This window comes from Sphaeroforma arctica, assembly GCF_001186125.1.
Source record: "Sphaeroforma arctica JP610 unplaced genomic scaffold supercont1.179, whole genome shotgun sequence".
NCBI lineage: Eukaryota > Ichthyosporea > Ichthyophonida > Sphaeroforma > Sphaeroforma arctica.
The window spans coordinates 89,251-111,682 of NW_014040379.1; the positions used below are offsets into that span (position 1 = coordinate 89,251).

The 22,432-nt window shown below is 41.8% G+C and overlaps 2 protein-coding genes and 2 non-coding genes across 4 annotated transcripts; all 4 read left to right on the forward strand.

The window, feature by feature from the left end:
• On the forward strand, positions 1-10,382 carry SARC_03506 (hypothetical protein). Its single transcript, XM_014302707.1, has 12 exons — positions 1-923; positions 1,577-1,714; positions 2,501-2,673; positions 3,288-3,486; positions 4,487-4,671; positions 5,609-5,716; positions 6,519-6,646; positions 7,551-7,717; positions 8,114-8,257; positions 8,814-8,930; positions 9,696-9,788; positions 10,109-10,382. The coding sequence occupies exons 1-12, from the start codon at positions 243-245 to the stop codon at positions 10,289-10,291; spliced, it is 2,316 nt and encodes a 771-aa protein (XP_014158182.1). The 5' UTR covers positions 1-242; the 3' UTR covers positions 10,292-10,382.
• Positions 10,383-11,000: 618 nt separating this feature from the next.
• Positions 11,001-11,069, forward strand: SARC_30062. Its single transcript has one exon. It is a non-coding gene; the product is annotated as a tRNA-Gly (tRNA).
• Positions 11,070-15,268: 4,199 nt separating this feature from the next.
• Positions 15,269-15,340, forward strand: SARC_30063. The gene has a single exon. It is a non-coding gene; the product is annotated as a tRNA-Asp (tRNA).
• Positions 15,341-16,276: 936 nt separating this feature from the next.
• SARC_03507 (hypothetical protein) lies at positions 16,277-16,556 on the forward strand (the record flags this gene model as incomplete). The annotated part of the gene is made up of 1 exon (XM_014302708.1): positions 16,277-16,556. A coding segment is annotated over one exon (280 nt), but the record flags the coding sequence as incomplete, so codon positions are not given.
• Positions 16,557-22,432: the final 5,876 nt, after the last annotated feature.

Consider the following 22,432-nt stretch of genomic DNA (forward strand, 5'->3'; position numbering starts at 1 on the left):
GTGTGTGTGTGTGTGTGTGTGTGCGCGTGTGTGTGTATGTATATATATATATATAAAGATATGTACCCCACAGTGACTTGTGTTGATGCAATAATGTGCCAAACTGAATGTACATGACCGTTGACTACACGCGTGCGTGACCAAATGAATACTTGTATGTGAAAAAATATACAGGAACATGGGGAATGCACAATAATTGCTAAGCTTGTGAAGTTTTTTAATGCACATACTTTGTGGCCACCATGAAGATAACGTGCCTTTCCCATGGCCTTCATGGTTCCTGTGTGGTAGTAAAACACCGCTCTTATACCATACTCATCGATCCCTTCCTCAGTCCTGAGTTCCTCTTACACTTTAAGCCAGTATCCGATCGCATAGCACACGACACAGCTGGTACACAACACACACGCAAGTTGCGCGTTCAGTCACATCAACAGCCTCGTAAACGTAAACGTAAATCTACACGTGTCCAGAATAGTGGTACTGTAGTAGGGGTAACCGATGGCGATATACGTAATGGCATAGTCAGTCAAAGTGCTGCGAGTTTGACACGCAATGAACCTGCTGAAGTGGATCATGTCTCGATCAGTGGCGAGGTGTCCTCGGCTTTATACAGTTTGAAATCTTCCATTATTCACGGTAGTCTGCACACCGATATAAGCGATAGCAACCGACACAACACAGATCACAATAGTTCAAGCCCACACGAAAGAGAAGGCCTGGAGAGCATAAACGGGCGAGTATATGTGAGTGGCAAGCCACACTGTCAGCTACCAGCACTGGAGGGCATCGACTTGAGCTCAGTAGACATAATCTTATGTTCGAATTGGCACTCATGCCTTGCATTGCCTTATATCACGGAGTACACGTCTTTCCGAGGGTTTGTATACGCGACAGAGGCGACGAAGATACTGGCTAGACAGGTAACGCAGTGTAGGATATAGACGTTGTAGTATGTAAACCCACGTATGTATTGACATACTTGCTATGCAGGTGTTATAACTCTTCTTTATGTGTTTGCGGATCAGCACTTCTGCTTTGGCTTGCCGAATATTACGGAGTGCACGCTATTCCGAGGGTTTGTACGCGCAATGGAGGCTACAACGATTCTGGCTAGGCAGGAACCTTAGTGTTGGTAGACGCGTAGTGTGTAGATGTGTTGTACGCCTATATATGGATCGTTGGAGTTGTTGGCGGATACTAGTAGCTATGATGTGATTCATATTAAGGGGTTTGTATACGCAATGGAGGCTACAAATTTACCGACTAGACAATATTAACCGCAGTGTTAGCACATGCGTAGTATGTAGTTGTGTTGCACCCCCACATACTGTTGATAAAGATTGGATTCTGCTGGTAGAACTTAGTTGTGGTGTTTGTTAGAGGGCTTGCATACGCAATGGAGGCTACAACGCTACTGGTGAGACAGGTACCGCAGTGTTGGCCGATGTGTAGTATGTAAATGCTTTATACCCCCATATATGGACCATTGGAGTTCTCGCTCAAGCATTACATTCAAGCCATGCCAATCCTCAGCGCACTTGGTTATTCTTCACCTCGTATGCTATCACCCCAGGCTATGATGGAGCTATCTGCATACGACACACGCTTGCCCTGGACGGCTGACACGCATTTAACACGAGAAGCGATGGAGTACGTGCACTCGTCGCATAGCGTAGCACCTGAGTGCATCCGCGAAATCTACAGCTGCGGGGTGAGTATGAATGTATATAGGTATCTGGTATATATCCACGTACATCGAAGTATATGCGTGTATATATATGTGCATGTATGGCGGCATGTGTGCGCGATTTATTCATCTGTTTGTGCGTAGTATTCATGTTTGCAGATGCATATCTCAGATGATTGTGTCATACTTTTCATATTTTTATACATAGTATGAGTCTATATACACTTGCACGTGTAATTATAATACTGCGCCGCACAGTTGAGAGTTGAGTGGGTACTCTGCGTAAGCAGTCGTGGCGTTAGAAGCTGAGTATATGTTATAACCCATCGATTGGAGTTTATTTGAGTTACTTTTTACTTTGGGGTTTTGCAGTCGTTCTCATGCCTATCACCCTAGTAACACATATTTTTAAGCCAGTCCTTAGAACCAAACGTTCCGTTTACAGTGAATGTGCGTGCATAGAAATGGTCACACTATGTCAAGACATGAGATACGGGGCTACGCGTGGTTGCATGTATGAGCTGATACATCGGGGTACCCTATCGTACCATAGGGTGTGTACATACTGTTCTTTGTGTGTATGCCCTTGATATCACTAATACCCGCTCTTATGCGATTGTTGCTGAGCATATGTACCTGTATATATATCGAGTTAGTCGTATTCCAATACGTTGGCGATATCTTACCAAGTACACACGCGCACAATGTGTTCCATATACTCGAAGCCTTCTCTTCCATACGCATACAAACAGTAAAACAGTATACCCTTGAGTCTGATCCCGGGTCTCTCTCTCTTTTACACGCACATAGGTTGTACAATCTTGTGTCGAGAAGATACAGGAGGTATCGTTTAACCAGCCTATCTCCATATCGGGTGTGCTGACTCTTACGGCTACCAGTGCGGGCCACAGTCTGGGCAGCTGCTGTTGGTCGGTACAAACGAGCATCGGTGCTACCTCTGAAGCGCAAATGATGGGTGAGGGGTATGTTAAGTTGTATGTATACGTGGTTATATCTACTTTATAAACTGGTTACAGAGACGCAACGTTTATCTACATGCGGTTATATCTCCTCTAGGAGATTGGTTGCCTGCAATGGTGATGGAGACGGGGTATGTGAAGTGTGTGTATATGGGGCTATGCGTTAAAAACTGATTACCTCTGAAGCTCAGGTGATGGATGAGGGATATATGTTAAGTATGAATGTGCAGTAATAAATGATTTATGACTTTGTGTAAAATACAATCCAACGACCGGGCACATTTAACTCTATGAATATAAGCGTTGAGGTCGCATATATAAATTTGTTGCACGCATGTAGTGCGAGTTGTGGTTTTATACGCGCTGTTCAAGTTAATGTACACCAGCGGATCACCTGCCACGTTTTGTGACCAATTAACATGTTTTTTAAATGCACCCACAGCACTCAACCTATATCGCACGGCCTATTGTGACCCATGCACGATCCACAACGTCTAGAGCGTTAATCGTTTCATGTTTCATTATCGCGATGGTATTTATACCATGTTTCGTAGCCTTGTGCACAGTTATCACCCGCTCGCTAGGTATAAAAAAACTATTGTCTACTCCCGCCGCAGGAAAACGCGGGAAGACCATCACATCGGAGAGAAGCTAGTGTACATGAGTGCTACTTCCCTGGACACTGCCAATATCACGATGCCTTTCGATCCCACATGTCTAAAGCACTGTGACGCGCTTATCATGACAGGCCTTTCGCCGCGTGACCCCTACACCCCCACCCCGCTCAAACACGTGATAACACGGATATTGAAGGAGGTATGTGGTTGCATGTGCATACCTACTGTACTCGCTTGTACTCGTGCGCGTACTTTGTAGGAAAACTACGGTAGTCACGCCAACGCTTGTTGTATTTAGGCTCGTCAACCATATATGTCTAAAGCACTGTGGCGCGCTCTCCATGACCGGCCATTCGTCACGGGACGCCTGCATTCCCACACAGGTGCAAACATGTGAGTACTACAGATATTGAAGGAAGGATGCGGTCACCTACTGTATTCATACTCTATTCAAGAACCACCATACGTATGACGGCATTCGTTGCCGTTCTGCTCAGCGATCCCATATGCCTCAAGCACAGTGACACTTTGGTCTTTGCTGGACTTTGACTACGAGACTCGTACACTCCCATACTAATTAGCCACGTGTACCACGCATACAGTCATATTTGTGGGTGTAGCTACTATATAAATACTGAGTTGTGCATCAATCGTCCACTGGAGAAGCCGGAAATTGAGGGATGTATGGGAGTACCTAAACCATATCCTTACACTGCTTATTTACATCTGTTAGAGCGGATGTTGTACATTGCATAGGAGCATTCACTTCATGTGTATCCTGACCGATAGACCACTTGACTACTTGAACACCATACACACAAACATAAGGATGTGTGTGAGAATGTACTACACATGAACTCAACGCCTCTCAAACAAGTGACATCGCGAGTATTGAAGAATGCATAAGAGCATCAACTACATGTGTGTCACTTTGGATATTCACAAGGATAATACCGGTCTTGTTTGCTTTTTGTGCTCCGAAACTAATTCTTTATGTGTTGCGCAGTGGTGTACACCAATCAGTCTTAATATATAGGTGACCAACTCAGGATTCTGAGCGTAGGTGCGTTGCAGTAACACGATCGTCACTTCGATTGCCTTCAACTCTTGAACTGATACATGTTCACACTCTTCCTCGACGGATGTCCTACAGATGTCTTATCGCATCATACACTCTACCCTGTCTACTACCACCTCAGGTACTGGAGACCGTCTTAACCGGTGGCTCTGTTCTTTTCCCCGTACATCCATCGGGCAGCATCACACTCCTTTTAGAAGAGCTACATGCTTACCTCAACTCCCACGACAGGCAGGGAGTGCCCTTCTACGTTGTCTCTCCCACTGCAAGAGCATCGGCACTCTATGCAAACATCTTTACGGAATGGTATGAAGGGTGCATGGTGATGCCATTAAATCCAAAATATATCCTGTGTCTGTGTTTGTGTCTGTGTCCGTGTCTGTGTCGTTTGTATTTCAGTGTTTTTGTATATCATGTGTCATTGAATATTTGTATGTGTGTGTGTGCTTTGTTATGGGAAGGGATACAAGTATGTCGACATAATATCTTATGGCAAATGTGAATTAGTGCCATACAGTGGTATGTACGAAAGAGTGATGGAGTGTACTAAGTGCAGCGTAGTGATTTGAATTGTTACAAGCAAACGAGCAAAAGACATGACAACTGCAAATTTTGAGCAAAGACGACGACCTTACATGGAGCCGCAATTGCCTTTGAACTGTGATGATTGTTGCGGATAGTTGTTATCTTTATATGAGATGGACATAGGTAAGTGCAGAGGAGTGAGAGAAATTTGTACGTACAAATGAAGGAGTTGTTTCCGCAACTACAAGATATTGAGGCAGAAAGCACACACATAGAGAGTAGTCGGTGCGGATACATTTGTGCTGACAATATTATCGATATGGCCGTATCAAGTGTCAGATCTCACATGTCAAGTATATCCATGCACTATTATTACGAGACTATCCTGCTCTAGTCAGTCACGTAAAGACCTTGTTACATATCACAATTCTGCTGTTTATTTTTCTCTGTGTGGGACTCAATTGACGTTATTCATGCATTCTTAGTCCGCATTCACATATTACGTGACATTGTTGCTCAAATCGCCTCCACTGCCTGTGTTTGATTTGTAGTCTCGTTCAGCTCGGGGCAGATAAAGCGTACGCACTGGAACATCTGAGCTGACGATGCGTGCCAATCTGCAAGTCCATTGGTCTTCAGTGCATATCTCGGGCCAATTATCTGTCACGTCCCACTAATTTGTTATACTTCCGACTAACTAATCGCGTGGCTATTACAGGCTGAACCAGCACAGGGCTGACAAGGTGTACACACCAGAGTATCCGTTTGAGTGGGACAAGCTAATCCGTGCGCAGCGGCTGACATTTATCTCAGATATTAATGATCCGTATGTATCGTTGTCGCTTTGTGTGTGTGTTGGGGGGGGTGGGGTGTTAAGATGTTGTTACATGAGATACCGCCATTTGCAAATTAGAATTGTGTGTCGTGTTCGTGTGGTCAACGGCGAGTGTAAATCAAGCTGGTCTTTGTATGTATATCATGAGGGTGGGTGGGTGGTATTCCAACGTATTGGTGTGAATAAATTTACCGCCAGGGAATGTGTAGTCCAACTCATTACGCACATCGCTCAGGTGTGGTGCAGTAAGTCAAAAGGCATGGTGTAGATAGATTGAACTTGTCTTCGTATTGATACTAAGGAGGGTGCTGGCAGTACACATAGATTGGTATCATTATCATTTGCCTGAACTACTCTTTTCTGTAGCGTTAAGAGATTGTCCATGCGCACGTTGCAAGCGTCTCCACCCTTTACAATGTAATTCGGTAGCTCCAGCTATCACACTATACTTCATACGCACGCGGCAATCCGCAAGACAATTCATATTGCGAGATATATATTAATGGTCCTGTACGCTACCCTGTACTTCGCCACCTAGTCCCACTGGAAGTGACTGGCAAGTATCACGCCGCGAAGCAGTAGGCTTGCCTGGTAATGCGGCGGGTAGTATGACGTGGAGCATCGTGTGGTGAGAGGTCATACATGTGGTGCAGAAAATACTTTCGAACACAAGTCATGTACACCTGCAAGTAAGCACGTGACAGGAACTTGAGAGATAAGCTCCGTAAGCCGTGTGTGGTATTTGCTGTGTTCGAGTGTGGCTCATTTACTTTGGCTATTTGTTACATCACAGGAAGGCGGAGAATCTATTCCGCAAACCTTGCGTGATATTCGCCGGACACCCTTCACTGCGCCTGGGCGACGGCGTGGCGTTCTTGTGGGAAATGGGACAGGATCCACGAAACCTTGTCGTGTGTACAGGTGGGTAGGCATGCACAGTCGTGTCGGGTCAGGTTATACGAAGATCGTGAACGTGAACAGTGCATGTCTATCTACTTTATTTTCAGACTAAGCACATATACACGTAGCGCAGCTGCCTACTACCAGCCCTGCCCCTAGTCGTTTGAGGCAAGAGAAGGACAAGGGACTACAGTCGCCATTATCACCCGTGACTTGCTCTCTCGTTTCAAGAAATCAGGCTTGTATGCAACATCATCTCACAGAGATATATTGCTACTACACACTACATTGCTCTATATACCTATACAACGTATTTACTTACGAAACACAAATTGACAGATTGAAATATCATCTACACCAGATATTATCATTCATTTATATCCATCTGCGCAGGCATCGACCTATCATTACTTCACCCTGGTCCACACAATATCAACTTGTGAGAGACCACGTACGTCACAAATGTCTCTGTCTGAAATATCATGCCTTATGTGTGCGGGAAACTATAGAAACTAGGCGGTCTACCAAGTTTACCGTGCTCTATTAGGTAACCTACGATCCAAATACGTACATTACTTTCCCAGTCTAGCCTGGAGCCAATCATCTTTGTATTTCTCAAGTCAATGTATGAAAATCGTACAGATTACCCTGAGGCTCTCATATACAGTCTGATATATTGTCTATTGATCCCTATATTTTTTCCTGGCGGCGAATGACACATATTGAACATAATCACGCGACTCGCGACGATTGCACTGAATGTGGCTGCGTCCATTATCGCCACTTTGTATTACCCTTATGTGGAATATGCAAATATCGACCTCGCCATTAGTTGGGTAGCACAGGGAACCTCTTTCCATCTCCATACATGCTTACATTTTCTATTTTTTTACCTTGGTTTGTCTATATACGTGCAATATTCCAGAACCCGAATACGCCCACTCGACAGTGCTGGATCCATTCCGACCGCTGGGGTGCAGAGAGACGTACTGTGCGATGGATACGCGCATGGATGTGCGGGAAGCTTCGGAACTACTCGCTAAGTATACGCCACCACTGCTCTTGCTCCCAGATGTCTTCAGCCCTGACAAGGTGAGTGTGCGTGGTCGCGTCTGCAGAGTCTGTTATGCAAAGCTGTTGTTGTGTGGCGGCCTGGTGGCGTTGGAGTGGGTGATTAGCCATGCATGGTGTTGTATGATGTTTGCACCCAGTGATCAGTAGTTAACCCCCTATTAACTACAATCAACTGCACACACATCTACTAGCACTGTTCCTCCATCATCCACATCTACAACCCTAGCACAGGTTTATTCTTTTTTTTATAGAACTGCTTGCTCTTATCTTCTACAAAGCGTCTACGAACACCCAGTCGCACTGACCATTTACTATATCAACTGTACAAACTTGCCCGCTTTCAAGAGTTACAAAAATATTGCTTTTACACGACCATTCTCATGGGCCTTCAACCACAACTCTACACACTCACAGGCGACCTCATACACAACCGATAGAAGGCCTATATTGTCGGTTGAAGTGAACCGCAGTCAGACTGCGCTTCTCTCCATGACGTGTGGCGTGCCGATCAAAATCTCCGTCTCAAAACCATTCCGCGCAGCAGCTATCTCGAACGATGTGAGTGCATGCAGGCTATTGAGGCTGTGTGGATATTCGTGTGCCAACGAATGTTTGTAAATCGGTTGTCATAAAATGACAATTAGTGGGATAACCTGAATACACGGCTAGTTGGGAAGTGCGTTACATACATTGAGTCGCTATTCACTTTTGGATTGTATCAGCGTATTGTTATGTGAGAGCTCTTTTAAATACAAGTATGATTCAACGAGATATAGCCGTAGAATAAGAATCGTTCACTGAAACTATCTTTCTTTCTAAAGAACCCTGGGACTCTTCGAACCATCACCTATAGTTTTCAGTATTCGAATAGTGACAAATTATGATTCCCGGTACACACAAAAAGCATGGCATGCCAGCATATCTCATCAGCGCGTATTGTATCTCGGGCTGCAGCAAGCTAGGATACATGCATCAACATCTTCTACCCAACCAGGAAACCCACACTAAATTCTTGGACTAAATGTATGTGAGTTATATAGCATGTCCGTACACCCCCTAATGCAAGCGCTTCTCCCTCACTCTTGCAATATACCAACACTTCTCCTGTATCTAGCTCGCGGCACTGACGAAACCTGTAGCAGTGGGCAACGGCAACCACTTCGCACCCGTTAGCGGCCTATTGAATCTAAAAGACAACGAAAATTTACTAGTAGTCGACACCGATCCACCGGTATGTAGGCTTCACATGTCTTACCCTGTTGCGTATTCGTTGCATGATCCTCGCTTTCCATCTGACTGTGTGGCTTATCCCTTGTTATACCTAGAGGCGGTGTGAAAATCTGTGGATGAGCGAATGTAGTGTACGTACTTACTGTGTGATACATAACCAGTACGTTTTCTCGATGCTGTCTACGATTCTGTATGTAGCTATCGACGTATACCAACACATATCAACTATACTTTATGTTGATGTACTGTGCTGTGTTTCTTATTGGTGAGTATAATTTCCGCAAGTCATCAGGAAAGTCGATGACACTAGGTGTTACCAAAATTAATGCACGCTTCTCGCGGCATTGGTCCTTTCAATTTCTGCAATCTTCTCGCACATTTGCCTTATTTGCACTGTATATGGATATGCACTACGAAAGTGACAATATCTAACTTTATAAATCTCAACTTGGCCTTGAAGATTCATCTCAATATCGCGAATAATTCTATATTCCGATAGCGCCTTTGCGAATATACAAAGTAAACGTGGTCACATGTTTTTCTTCGCCCTTATCTTTCAAAACAGGATTGGGCTGCTTACATTGTACGGAGAATTATATCATAATGTGGCTCTCAACCCTGTTTCAGAACAATTACTCTCAAATTGTGGCATTTATCAGGAGTTGGGCATGTTTAGCTTTATGTTGTACTCTGCACCTCTTGAACAACTCTAGATTCGTATTGTGTCTTCCACCTCACAAAACGCCCGTTCTCGATGCAATAATAGCGCACAGATGGGGAACGAGTTTGGGATATGCGTCGACATCTGACGGGTAATCTGGCGGTGGTCGATATCTGTACCGACCTTGTCGCTCAACTGGTAAGAATATGAAGGCTTTAATCTGTATTTATGTGGCCAGTATGGATATACGAAGGAAGCGAAAATACTGGTATATATCATCGTTTTTCATCAATAGATCATCTTGTGCTATATCTAATGTTTCCTCTTTAGATTTTTATAAATGTATTCTCGTTGGTATATGCAATTGATTTTTAAAGGTTTGATTATATCCAGAAAGCAACTATTAGTTTTGATACTGGCAGCAGTATTCAGAACTCGTGGCTAGGCTTGAGTTATTTGCCCGCCATCGCCGAGATGATCTTTTTAAATTCTATCCTATTTTACACACCTGAATATAGCCTGCGAATCTTGAGGTGACACGCCACCCCACACTAACGAACACGCACGTGTTGAAATTGACGGACATTGGCGTCACCATCACTCTGAGCCCCGCAACGAGCCACATAGCAATGCGCGATGACAACGACACACTCCGACAGCGCATAAAAGCGGTGCTCCTCAAATATCTGAAAGAATACTGATTTTATGTGAATGTAATGATAGCTATGAATTAACTTAGACCACACAGTATATGCTTATCTCGGCTATCAGTAAAGCATATTTCAATGACTCTAGACAAGTGTAAAAAGATTTCTTTCAAACCATCGGACGCGTGCTCCACGGACCCCTGTGCGAGAGATTCGTACCATAGAGTCAATATCACAAATGCCCAAAATGAGGGATTAGCTACTGATACATGCTTCAGTGAAATACATATATATATATATTCATCTATACTGACAACGTGCAGAATTTACCAATTCCTGGGTGCTAGGAGTTGTACGCTATGTTTATTTATTTCGTACCAATAACTCCTTCACTATTAAGTGATTGTCTATACTACTGCGAGTGTTGCTCACTAGTGGCTTATCACACCGATGAATATTGACGCTACGGAAGAATTTAAATCTTTGAGTAAACATTGCGTGCTGTTAGGCCTGTCTAAAAGCAAACACTGTTGTATTTGTAAGGTTGTGATACGATACCATTAGAAGAAAAGTAATATATGAACCAAACTATTTTTATCTTAAACTCGTAAAATCGCAGTGTGTATCCATAATCCTGATTTCTCGAATTAAAATAACAGCGCTAGATTAAAACGTAAATAAATACCGCAACACTTGTTTACCAAGTGACAAACTTTATATATTTCAATTTTGTATATATAATTACTTTAAAAAGCCTTCTCAGAGCCTAGTGGTTTAGTGGTATAGTTACCCCCTGCCAAGGGGTAGGCCGATTCGATTCCTGACTATGTGAATTATTTTTTCTCTTTTGTGTGTATAAATAACGTTAACAGGTGGTAACTTTTGGAAGACTAATCCTCCCACTCTTAAGCCTGGGACGATTGAAACCTATCTGCCCTATATTCCACTAGGACAAAGTATTCAATTCGAATCATATCCTCCTCAAAAAAACAAATATGAAGCGGACGAGATTGCGTCATGGTTGCAACAATGGTACACTGGTCTTTTTTACTCTGATAAGAATGAGATTGAGGATAAAGAAACGGGTTCAACCAATTTTAACGACACCGACAACTTTACAGATAATGGTTCATAAGACAATTCAGAAGTGAATATCATTCAGTACAATACAGGGTTGTAGCACAGATGTCTTAAGCGACAACTTGCCTGTTTGCATTTGGCAACATATAAAGGTACGTGTGTCTCGATTTAAGTTAATGTGATTATGTTCATATAAATAAATAACGAATTAGGATATGTGTAACTACGCTCTAATTTGTGTACAATGTGTTTTTGGATGCTGGAATGGGCCAGTTCATCAACGAGCTTCTAGGACTATATATTGCAGCAGTAGCTACCGCAACTGGGATATCTCATAGTGATGATGTACAAACGGGCACACTGAGCAATCAGAACGAAGATCGAGACAACACAGACGAATCGATTGTAGAAGAGGACGAATTCACGTTGTCGCACACTCACCGCAGTTTGGCGGAATGTATAAGATATGTTTGTTACGCTGGACATGTAGTATGCGTTGCCGGATAGGATCAATAATGATCCCGTTTAGATGAGTTTCTGCGTGGCTAGAGCAATGGCGGGTGGCAACTGCCACTTGGTTATCATTGCATACGTATACTCACAACGAACTCTCCTCATAAGAACGATGTATGACATATTTAGAAACGACGACCAGAGTCACAACCGCGAACTATTCCAAATTCTCTTTGAGGAGCTGCAGACGAAGACAAATGAAGTCGAGCGCACACAAGCAGATTTCTTACATAGACGGTGGAATCACTTATGTCATAATTACGGAAATAATCTGGCAATCGTACCGGCGCTGGACAAGATGCTGCCAAATATGCCGTATATGCTACGTATAAGCTGCCGAATGTTTTTTTAATTGGTTGTATTGTCTGCCATGATATCGTGAGTATAGGCAAAGTGCTTGATGGCGAGGACTGATTAATAACAACTGTAAACACAGCTGGAGAGAAAAATACAACGAGGCATTTCATGGTTGAGTGTTCCTGTACTTTTATAGCTCAGCTAGATAGGAAGGGCTTGATATGGCCATCGCGTTCAGTAGCTGGGCTGGCAGGTTTATTGCTTAATATTGTTGGTGGTACTATCAACGACAAGCTACCTTTGAAACAGTTCAACGAATTCGCTAGCGCAAGTAGTATTTGACTGAAAGTAGTTCGTTCACTTATGACGCATAGGATAAGTACATGTGGAGCGCTTCAACCATTGAACAGGTTTGCATTGTCTGCAATAAGGATTGAAATTGAGATATTATCTCTCACCTACTGAATACTTTATACAATATCGCTTGTAATAGTATGTCGCTAGTGCTGAACAGAAAGAATGCAGCGACAACAGTGACGTTAAGCAAGGTGAACCCCGACAAAAAGAACGGACAGCCCACTTCATTGATCAGCACTGATCATCCAACACTCCCCATCGATAACTCGGTCAAGTGGACATCTGAGAATGTAAAGATATTCTAGGAAGTGTAAGTGCGACCATGGGTTGTAAGATATTATAGGAAGTGTCAGTGCGCCCTTGGGTGGTGAAATTGATATGCTTCGCAAACGCTGTCTACTTCTCAGAGACTTACAGGGTCACGGTATTCGAAGGGTACTTGGGCTGAATACTGGTGAGACACGAAAACTTTGTAAACAACTTTACCTCGCACAAGGCACCAAAGTGAAACTGATGGAACGCATAGGGAGAACTCTGTTGAGCCCAGTGGCCCGGCAACAGAACGATGCGATTATAGCAGCTATTCGAGAGGGTTAAGCATACACAAAGAACCAAGAGATAGCGCGATATTTACAATAACGTAGCGAAAACTAATTTGTGTGTGTGTGTGTTTGATTGATATTGTACTAATATTGTAGCATACTGATCTGCGTCAATTGATTTTTCTCGTCTCCAAAACCTGTATGCCAGATACATGATGCCAGGCTTGTTCAATCAAGGAGGCTATGTTCAAACAACCATATTTATCATATGGTAACATTTCTTTTGAGTCTAACCCTTGTACTTAAGGTTCAAGCCTGGGACGAGTGGGACCTATCTACTCTATCGTGCACACGTGGAAGAAACTTTGCCTAGTTCTCAATATCGGGTTTATTTTACTACAGGTAGTCAGATTTTTGTACATGAACCCAATTATAGTTTATAGGTCCCAATATCTTTCAATCGAGATAATAGAATTAATATAAATATAAATTTTATATGCAATATGCAATGCAAGCAACAATGCCAGGAAAGATTGCATTTCTAAATAGGCAGTGGAAAGGATATGCACATTGCGCTCAAGTGTCCTGTCGTGTCTAAAGGTAGTTGATAGGTAGTTCAGATCAATATTCGCAATTCGGGTTTTTCGCTTCTACCGATTTTACCAACGATGTACACTGGGTCTCTCGGGATATCTGAGTTAAGCAATTTCTTTATAGCCTAAACCGGATCATAGTCTTCATAGTTAGTTATGTTTGTTTCAGATTGGACGTGACAGTCAGCATTGCCCCACAGCTCAGTAGCGAGATACACAGGAGCAAATAAGATGCCGACAAAGATTTTTTTTTGGTTCAGATCGGATGTAATCGTAGTGAGGATTGCTTGACGTACGTCGGCGAGCTGGAGTTTGTATTTAGGGATACGAATTTCAATACTATTTCTATAATACATATGGGATATATTCTATACAGACGCGAGCATCTTTCAACTCATCTACCCAATTAGTGGACGTATTTGAGCCTGACCAATATCGATTGAGATTTGATCATCAGACAAAACTAAGCAGATGCCAGTCTGATTTCGATCATCATAACATATAGCTGGATTGTCTATTATAGTATGATAGTTGAAAATAAGCAGATAGCAGTCTGATTTCGACGATAGTCAACATAGCATATGACTTGCTTGTTTGTTATAGTACGATAGTGATGTGTTTGTATCCCACTAATGTAAAATCTGTATCTTTCAAACCCAGAGTATCGTGCAAGGGCAAATTCCTACTCCGCTGACTATCAGGTTATCTGTATCAACATCGAATGGGGCGTGGTTGTATCGATATATAATACACAAACTTCGGACTCAAAATGAGATACGTTAATTTCGACTTTCTGGTCGAAGTTTGGGCCACCATTCGTTGCTTCTAACTCATTGTCACAATAAATTTCGGTCGGTTGACCCACTATCGATTCAAATTTACCAAGTTAACCCGAATCGAATTGAATACACGTCAAACCGTCCATTTCATAGATACCTATATTATGATGGCTATAACAGAGCAAGCTTGACAATAGATAGTATTGTGTGTATTTTCCTCTGTATGTAGATGTACGTACGAATTCATATTATAAACTATAATAAAGAAAAACTCCTTCAGAATTTATACCCAACTTTTAGTTTATTTGACCACTACTACCCAATGTCGATTGAAGACTATCTACCCACACACAAAAACATCTTCTTTAGTATCTTATCTCCCCTGATAAATTTGATGTAAGTTGTCGTCATATTTCACTATGTCCCAAAGGCAGTTACTTCACATGTATATCACAGAGTTCAGAAGCTCCCTATCCTAATACAAATGTACAAGTATCAGGGCCGGGCTTAATACGGAAAGTAGGTAGGGGCGACTGTTTGTTTTTATCTTCGGCCTGTAGCTAGCGAACTTTGCCCAGACTCCAACCCAGAGGGCAGAGATATATATATATACTAGGCAACATGATATTAAGGCGGAGAAGACGTCATCAATACCAGTTCTGGTACTTATAAAAAAACGAAGATGTTTGGCCCAAAAATATGGGAGGGCTTCCCTGAAACATAAATGTGCTTTGGAGCACCCTTGCAAATAACTATTATAGCTGCGAAGACAAGTTGGGGGTCCAAAAACTGCGAATGCAATAGACCCAAGACAATATATATGTATTTATTTTGTGAATAATAAATATCAATAAAACACAGTCTTTTGTCTCGTGGATAGTATAGTGGCTAGTATCTCCGCCTGTCACGCGGAAGACCCGGGTTCAATTCCCGGTTCGCGAATTTTTGTTAATCATTCTTTCTTCTTTTAATTTTGCGTTATTGTATTTTGTATGTATACCACGGAAGCATCCATATACAATACTGGGCCACCATAAATCGACGAATGTGATCACTGGGTTTTCTTTATATTAACAATAATAGATGCTGCTTCTGCACATAAATGGGCAATCCGTGCTGTATTGTAATGTTCTCTTTATCAGTAGACGAGATCTACGAAGTATTCAATCCTTCATTAGCCTGGTATTTAATGCAGATAACAATAATAAAAGATTCGGATTGTCATTCACATATTCTCTTAGAAACTGCTAAAGTGTGCCCAAATTCAATTGAACAACTTACAAGGGCGTTATCGTCAATACACTATTGTCTAAGATCATCACTGATGCTGCGGTTCAGAAACTATTTTATTGGCTGAACCTGTAGATGGTTTAGCTGTGCAGTCCTGCTCTTAGTATATAGATAGTTTAGTACCCTTAAACCCGAAATATTAAAATCCTAACACCCTAAACCCCTAAAGCCAAATGGATAGCAAAAATCAGCAAAGGACAACCAAATGGCAGATAAATTGACGCATCTACATGAAGATATATTAAATACTAAAAGAGTAGAGTACTCCTGAAAAGCCTCTTCGAATCGTGTTTTGTTCACAATTGACAGGCAATAGTGTGGTTGTATACGAGCAAAGTAGAGTTTAGACTCATAAAAAGTATGTATTATTCTACATATACATGCACGTAGCTTGGATGTTCAATATTCACATTGTACACAATTATTTTATTTCATAAGTATAAAAGTGAACAAAATTCAAGCTCCTGTCCAGAATATGGCAACCAACTGGGATACAGTTGACAGCACAACTTTCGCAGCGGAAGCATCTCATTTCGAGGACGCCATAACAGCTGCGAAGGAAACAAAAGAGGAGGCAGAATTAACATCATGCTTATGAGAGTAGGCATCTATGATCAGCAGCCCGAGCGTCGCATACCTCTGGTTGACTCAGAGCTCAGAAAGAGTTACGACCAGACCATCAATGCGTGTGGTGATGACGAGGAGGACGCATTATTTCAAATCAGTCATTACATTAGCGAGCTAGATATGATGCGTTCATACTCAGGTGATAAGGTCAATGAACCAGCATTATCTAAACTACTGAAGATCTCGGAATTTCCGAAGTTAACGAGAGATCCTTTCTTCAAAATAGAAAATTGTGAAGACAGTATCGAGTTTACTACGCAATACAGAGACCTGTTCTTAGTCTATGCCACTATGTCAATATCCAGCGCTCGTGAGATATCTATTAAATTACACTGATGAAACTGAGAAGACCAAGGTTCAATTGAACAGACCACAAGGGCATTATTGTCAATACCCAATTTTCTTCGATCATTATCAATGCTGCGCTTCGGAAAGTAAATCTTTGGCTGGACCTGCCGATGGGTTGGTTAGCTGTGCAATCCTGCTATTAGTATACATATAGTTCATTATCCTTAAACCCCTGAATATAAAAACCATAGCACCCTAAACCCCTAAAGCCAAATGGGTAGTAAAAATATTCCTCCACCACTGCTACATGTCCCAGACAAGGACAACCAAAAGGCAGATTAATTGTCGCGTCTATATGAAGATGCAATTAATACCAAAACGCCAGATGTATTAATAATCGCAAACATAACAACACACAAAAGCCAATAGTACACCACCTTGAAAATAAACATGACATTAACCATATCGGAAATAGACTGCAAGTTATATTCCGGATTCTACAGCCGGAAGACAGTTTAGCAAATCCACAGTATATCTGTTTATATCGGCACACAATGAACACACATATAAATAACAAACAAAATACTGAATGCGTTACTACCAAAGTGTGCACAGGAAGAAAATGCAATGGCAATTCCACTTCGAGAGCTCGTACCGGATGTACTTGACAAAGTCGTGAAAGAAGCAACCATCATCACGATATGTGTACTATACTACTCAAATGCAACGTGATTCCCTAACTGTGCTAGAAGAAGACCCGATGCTAGTGGAAACACACAATCAACGGGTTTTAGCTAAAGGCGAGACAGTACGGGGCAAACCCCATGGGGCATCACATTAGTAGCAAAGATAGACACTAAATCTCCATATTGAAAATACATACTTTGACAGGATACACCACCCCTCCAGACCGCTTACCAACCGGACACACGGCACCCCACCTTCCCCACCAACCCCGCTCACTCACACGCCACAGTGACCACCAACCCATCAACCAATACCACTTGATGATATCCACCGCCGAGAAACACCCCTCGAAATGTACTTAGACCATTCGCATACTTTGACATAAGGCAAGAATAACCAGGCATACATGTCTCAGCATCACAAACAGTACACAACGGACACCAACCATTAGGCGCAAATTTACGAACGTCGCATTAGTAGCAAATATAGGCACTGAACCTCCATACGAAAACCTCCATACTTTGACACAAGGCATGAACAACCAGTCATACATGCCGCAGTATAGCAAACAATACGTACCTGGGACCAGCCATGTGGCGCAAATTCATACCATCGAGCAATACCACAATCTGGGACACAGACGCATCTTTGAAAAGTGCTTTCTTAATCTGATTGCGAGCCACCCCGGCTGGCTTCAAATCACGGTACTCCTGTCATACCCAAGCACTTGCCGCCATGGAATCTGAGACACAGTCAGAAGAGGAGTGGAACGACGTCTGTCTGGACATATCCAAAGCATACGACAAGGTCGCTTTCCTACGCATATGGGTACGTCTGCGCCACGCTGGAATGCCCGAAAACTGGATCAACTTCCTCCGCGCGCTGTTTGGGAGGGTCCCTACCCGAGTGGCATACCAGCATAATTTGCACCGAAATCTACTGCAAAGCAGAAACGTTCCCATTCCTATTGTTGTGGAAATAGCAATACTACATATGAGTCTCAGCTCAATATGTTCAATATATTGGTGTTTAATATTTTGTGGATGTGCTTTGGGTATTGGCATTAATGAAAAGTGCCTCAATATATCATTCCTTGCTTCCTATTCATTACTTGATTAGCGACAGAGCCTCGTGCGCATTTTGGATCATGTGTCAAATCGTATGATGTTATTTTCAACCGCATCCTACTCTCATCATCTTTCACACCAGAAAATCGCAGCCTGTCTTTCCGGATCTACGATCGCGCCTCTTCATTAGATCCACATTTGTAGCCCTTTCAATATGTGAGTTTGTTTAGTTTTGTTTGGCGTTGTAGCACACTACAGCGTAGTAACCTCGTTTCAAATTGACATCCCTCTCCAAGACACGACAGTATGGTGGTACGCTGCATACTGCAAAGTAATTTAGTGTTAGAGTTTTGCGGAAATATGTACTATATACATTGATCAGTACGATATGACAGTATTACATACAGCAGCTATAAATGCCGTAGTTTCGTTAAAATAGCTAAATTGTACGCCCTCTTTGATTTCATGTATGTCCGGATCCCATGTAGAAGAGTAATCTGGGGACGGTCCTTCGTGTCGTGGAGCAGCGGTATCACGCTTTGAGACTCTCGGATTTGACCGCTTTGGTACAGATGTCGCAGAGTGATTCACATTATGTGTGTCTTGGAAGTCGTCATCGCCTTTTTCTTCATTGAACATCCTACATAATCCACATCAAGTTTGAAATCTTCGTTAGGAGTGCGTAATAAATCAATACAAATAACTTATCTCTTATCACTTATCATGGATGTATCAAACTATCGACTACCTTTTTTATCTGGATGGCAGAGTCTCCAATGGCCTTGGCGGAGATATAATACTTGATGCTCGTTTTGGTCTCGGTTTCGGTACAGGTTTTCGATTTGTAATTTCTGTGTCTGCAGAATGGAAATTATCACCGATGCCGGAATCATTCTTCGAGTTCTTTTGGTCCTCGTCATTATCAGGCTCAGATTCAATATCAAGCAGAGTCGGATGGCTTTTGCTAGATACATATCATAAACATAGATAGTTAAAATTAGTATACATTAAAAAACCGTATAACTTTTAGGCTATTCTCTTTCGACCAATGTATCAGAATTAATTTAACATACTTATTCATCATCTCCATGTCACTTTGGTCCCTTAGTGTAAGTTCTGACTGTGTTGTATCTGGTATCGATATCAAAGCAACATAACGACTATAACGGCCCAAATCAGTCATGTGAGTGTACGGTCTTTGGCTGAGCAGGTGCACTACGTCGATGCTTTGAATATATTTCTCATCAAAGAGCTGGATCTTATTTTATGATGCAAAGCAGAACTCATGCCGCATCTATGCCTGATCAATTTTTTAATCAAAGCTCCAGTAGAAGTACATGTGCTCCGACTACGTCCGATTTCTTCAGCAGCCATGTGATGGACGTGGACATCGACGCCGTATTTGATGAACAAATATATAAAGAGTATGGTGAACCCCATTCACGAGGTTGTGCCATTCTTTGACCCCATTCTCGGAAATTCTCTCATCGACCTAAATACTCTATGGGCTGCCAATCCATCAGGGCAGCACAGTGAGATACGAAGAAGTGATTCAGATGTTCATCCTTATACGCTTATCCACATTCCTGGCGTAGATCCATTATCGTTTTATGGGGAGGTAATACCTTATTATCAATTTCAAATGTACAGTCACCAATTGCTGGATTTTCTATCGGACATACAATACTTCGATTTACGGTCAATAGACCGTGACGGACAAATTGTAGCATATCGCTACTAAGGTGATATTTCTGCAAATTGATACTTATCTGATTTACGGAAGTATAGACTAAACTAAGTACGTATCCTTCGTATCTATAACGAGTGCATCAGTCGTAGAATTCAACTTTGTCTATATATTTATTCCCATTTTCCTGAGAATTGCGAATATCAATTTCTTGATCTATATTCGCACGTGGATGTATTATTAGGGCAGATACTGACTTCTAATGATAAACATGTTGCTATTTATTGGGCGGGTATCAGAGAAGGTCTATTTTTCCATCTGTTAGAGATTAGAAAAGTATGAAAGATGTCATCAATTTGTTGTACAAATCATTTCCCTAACCCTCCCCCCCCTAAATCAAACATGTGCACTGATAACGGTAGCGAGTTCTGCGATGACGTAATGGAATCGTTAGTACTCGTATCAGGCATGTGCCATAAAAGGGGTGTACCATATAAACCGAAAACACAAGGCGCGAATGAAACGCGCCAAAGAAGACTTAAGTTCTTTTTACGTACTGCACTAACGGATAATTCAGATGATTGGTCGTACCACCTTAAATGGGTACAAACACAAATGAACGAGTGTGCTGATCCGGTTACAGGTACAACACCAGCTCACTATTTTCGTGGCAGATATAGGGAGTTACAAATACCTTTGAACAAGGCCGAACCTAATCACATTGAGTTACCATGGTTAGAGAAGTACAACGTATTTATAACGTTGTATATCCTTGCTTGCGAGAAACACGCAATATAGCCTTATTAAAAAGGCAAAATAGATGGAACGCTACCAAAAAGATAGCAGAGTATCAGGTTGGAGACAGAGTTAATATCCGTCAACGTGATTCCGATGCTACTGTACTAACATCGAAATGGATAGGATCATACATAATCTCTGTAGCCGACACTAAAAGTGGAACCTATGATGTTAATAACCCCGACGGTTCTAGTGCTTTAATTATAGGCACTAGTCGGATTCCGACTACTGAGATTATACTCGCAAGAAGACATGACTCTAATGCACCTCTTGATCGTTCTGAATTTAAAGACATTATATGGAGAGCAGATAAGGGAGGTTATACATACTATCGTACACGCTTTATAGACGGTACAATCGCTGAGTTGATTTCAGATGCTTTCGATAATCAAGACTATTTAAAAACCTTTAATCAAAAATAGCGTAAACGCCTGCATAAGTCACAAGCTGAAAAAGATAGCATGTCTCCATCATCTGAAGGCACGGAAGTTAAAACTTACCCGCCTACAGCATTTATCCCGAGCTTTAATGCCCACCCTTCATATGTGCTTAAGACACTGAAGCGTAGGAAACGTCCAGTCGACCACCCCGGACCTACTGGACCTAAGCCCAAAACTCACAGGGTATACGAGAACGCTTCACTTCTCCGCCTGAGAAACATTAACTATATGTTATGCTACTTAATGTTTCGACCCGTTTTTCCTTCTCGCTTTGTAATCCAAAATCGGCTTGAGTGAGAAACTAGTCTCCCTTGGATTTCAAAGCTGGGTGTGGGCTGTGTAATAGCCGGGCCTCCACATTAGACTCTATGTTATAAACATACTCTTAAGCAGTACGTAAACTATAAACGTACTCTTAATAGTACGAAGAACTTAAGTTTCCTAAAATGGGTTATAACTGTTTTTATTAATTACATACCTTTTCCATTTTACATATCAGATATTTGGATAAGGCCATTAAAAGGCCAGATTAAAATGCCAAAGACATGATTTCTATTTATATCTGAATACTTCGGTAGCGAGATGGCTCAACCGAATATAGGTTTCTAGGGACTATTAGCGTTACCTAGTTTAACATCCGTTCAGCCAACCAGATGTGCCAGTCTGATGAAGGCTAAGTTGGTAATTATTGATAAGTGGCAAGTTATTGGTTAATGCAATAACTATGGACATCAAGAGTATTTTTCTTTTCTTTTTTTATAAAGATAGGATTTTATGAGTCTCTCGGATTCACCCCAACGAAATATACCATAGCTTCTAATAGAGCGACAACGAAACACTAAATAAAATCCCTTCGGCGAAAACAGTACTGAGAGGATTATATATAGGCAATTTCTCAGCCTCACAATCCCTCAGAGTATTGCTGTTTTCACGAGACATACCTAAATTTACTAAAAGACTCATTTCGTTTATTTATTTCGAATTTAACTATACTTAGACTTAACCTAAGCGTTTAATTACTCTAAGGCGTTAATATCGCCTTGATAGACCGAATCTTACATATATATATATATCTATATATATATATATATATATATATATATATATATATATATATATATATATATATATATATATAGTGTGTGTGTGT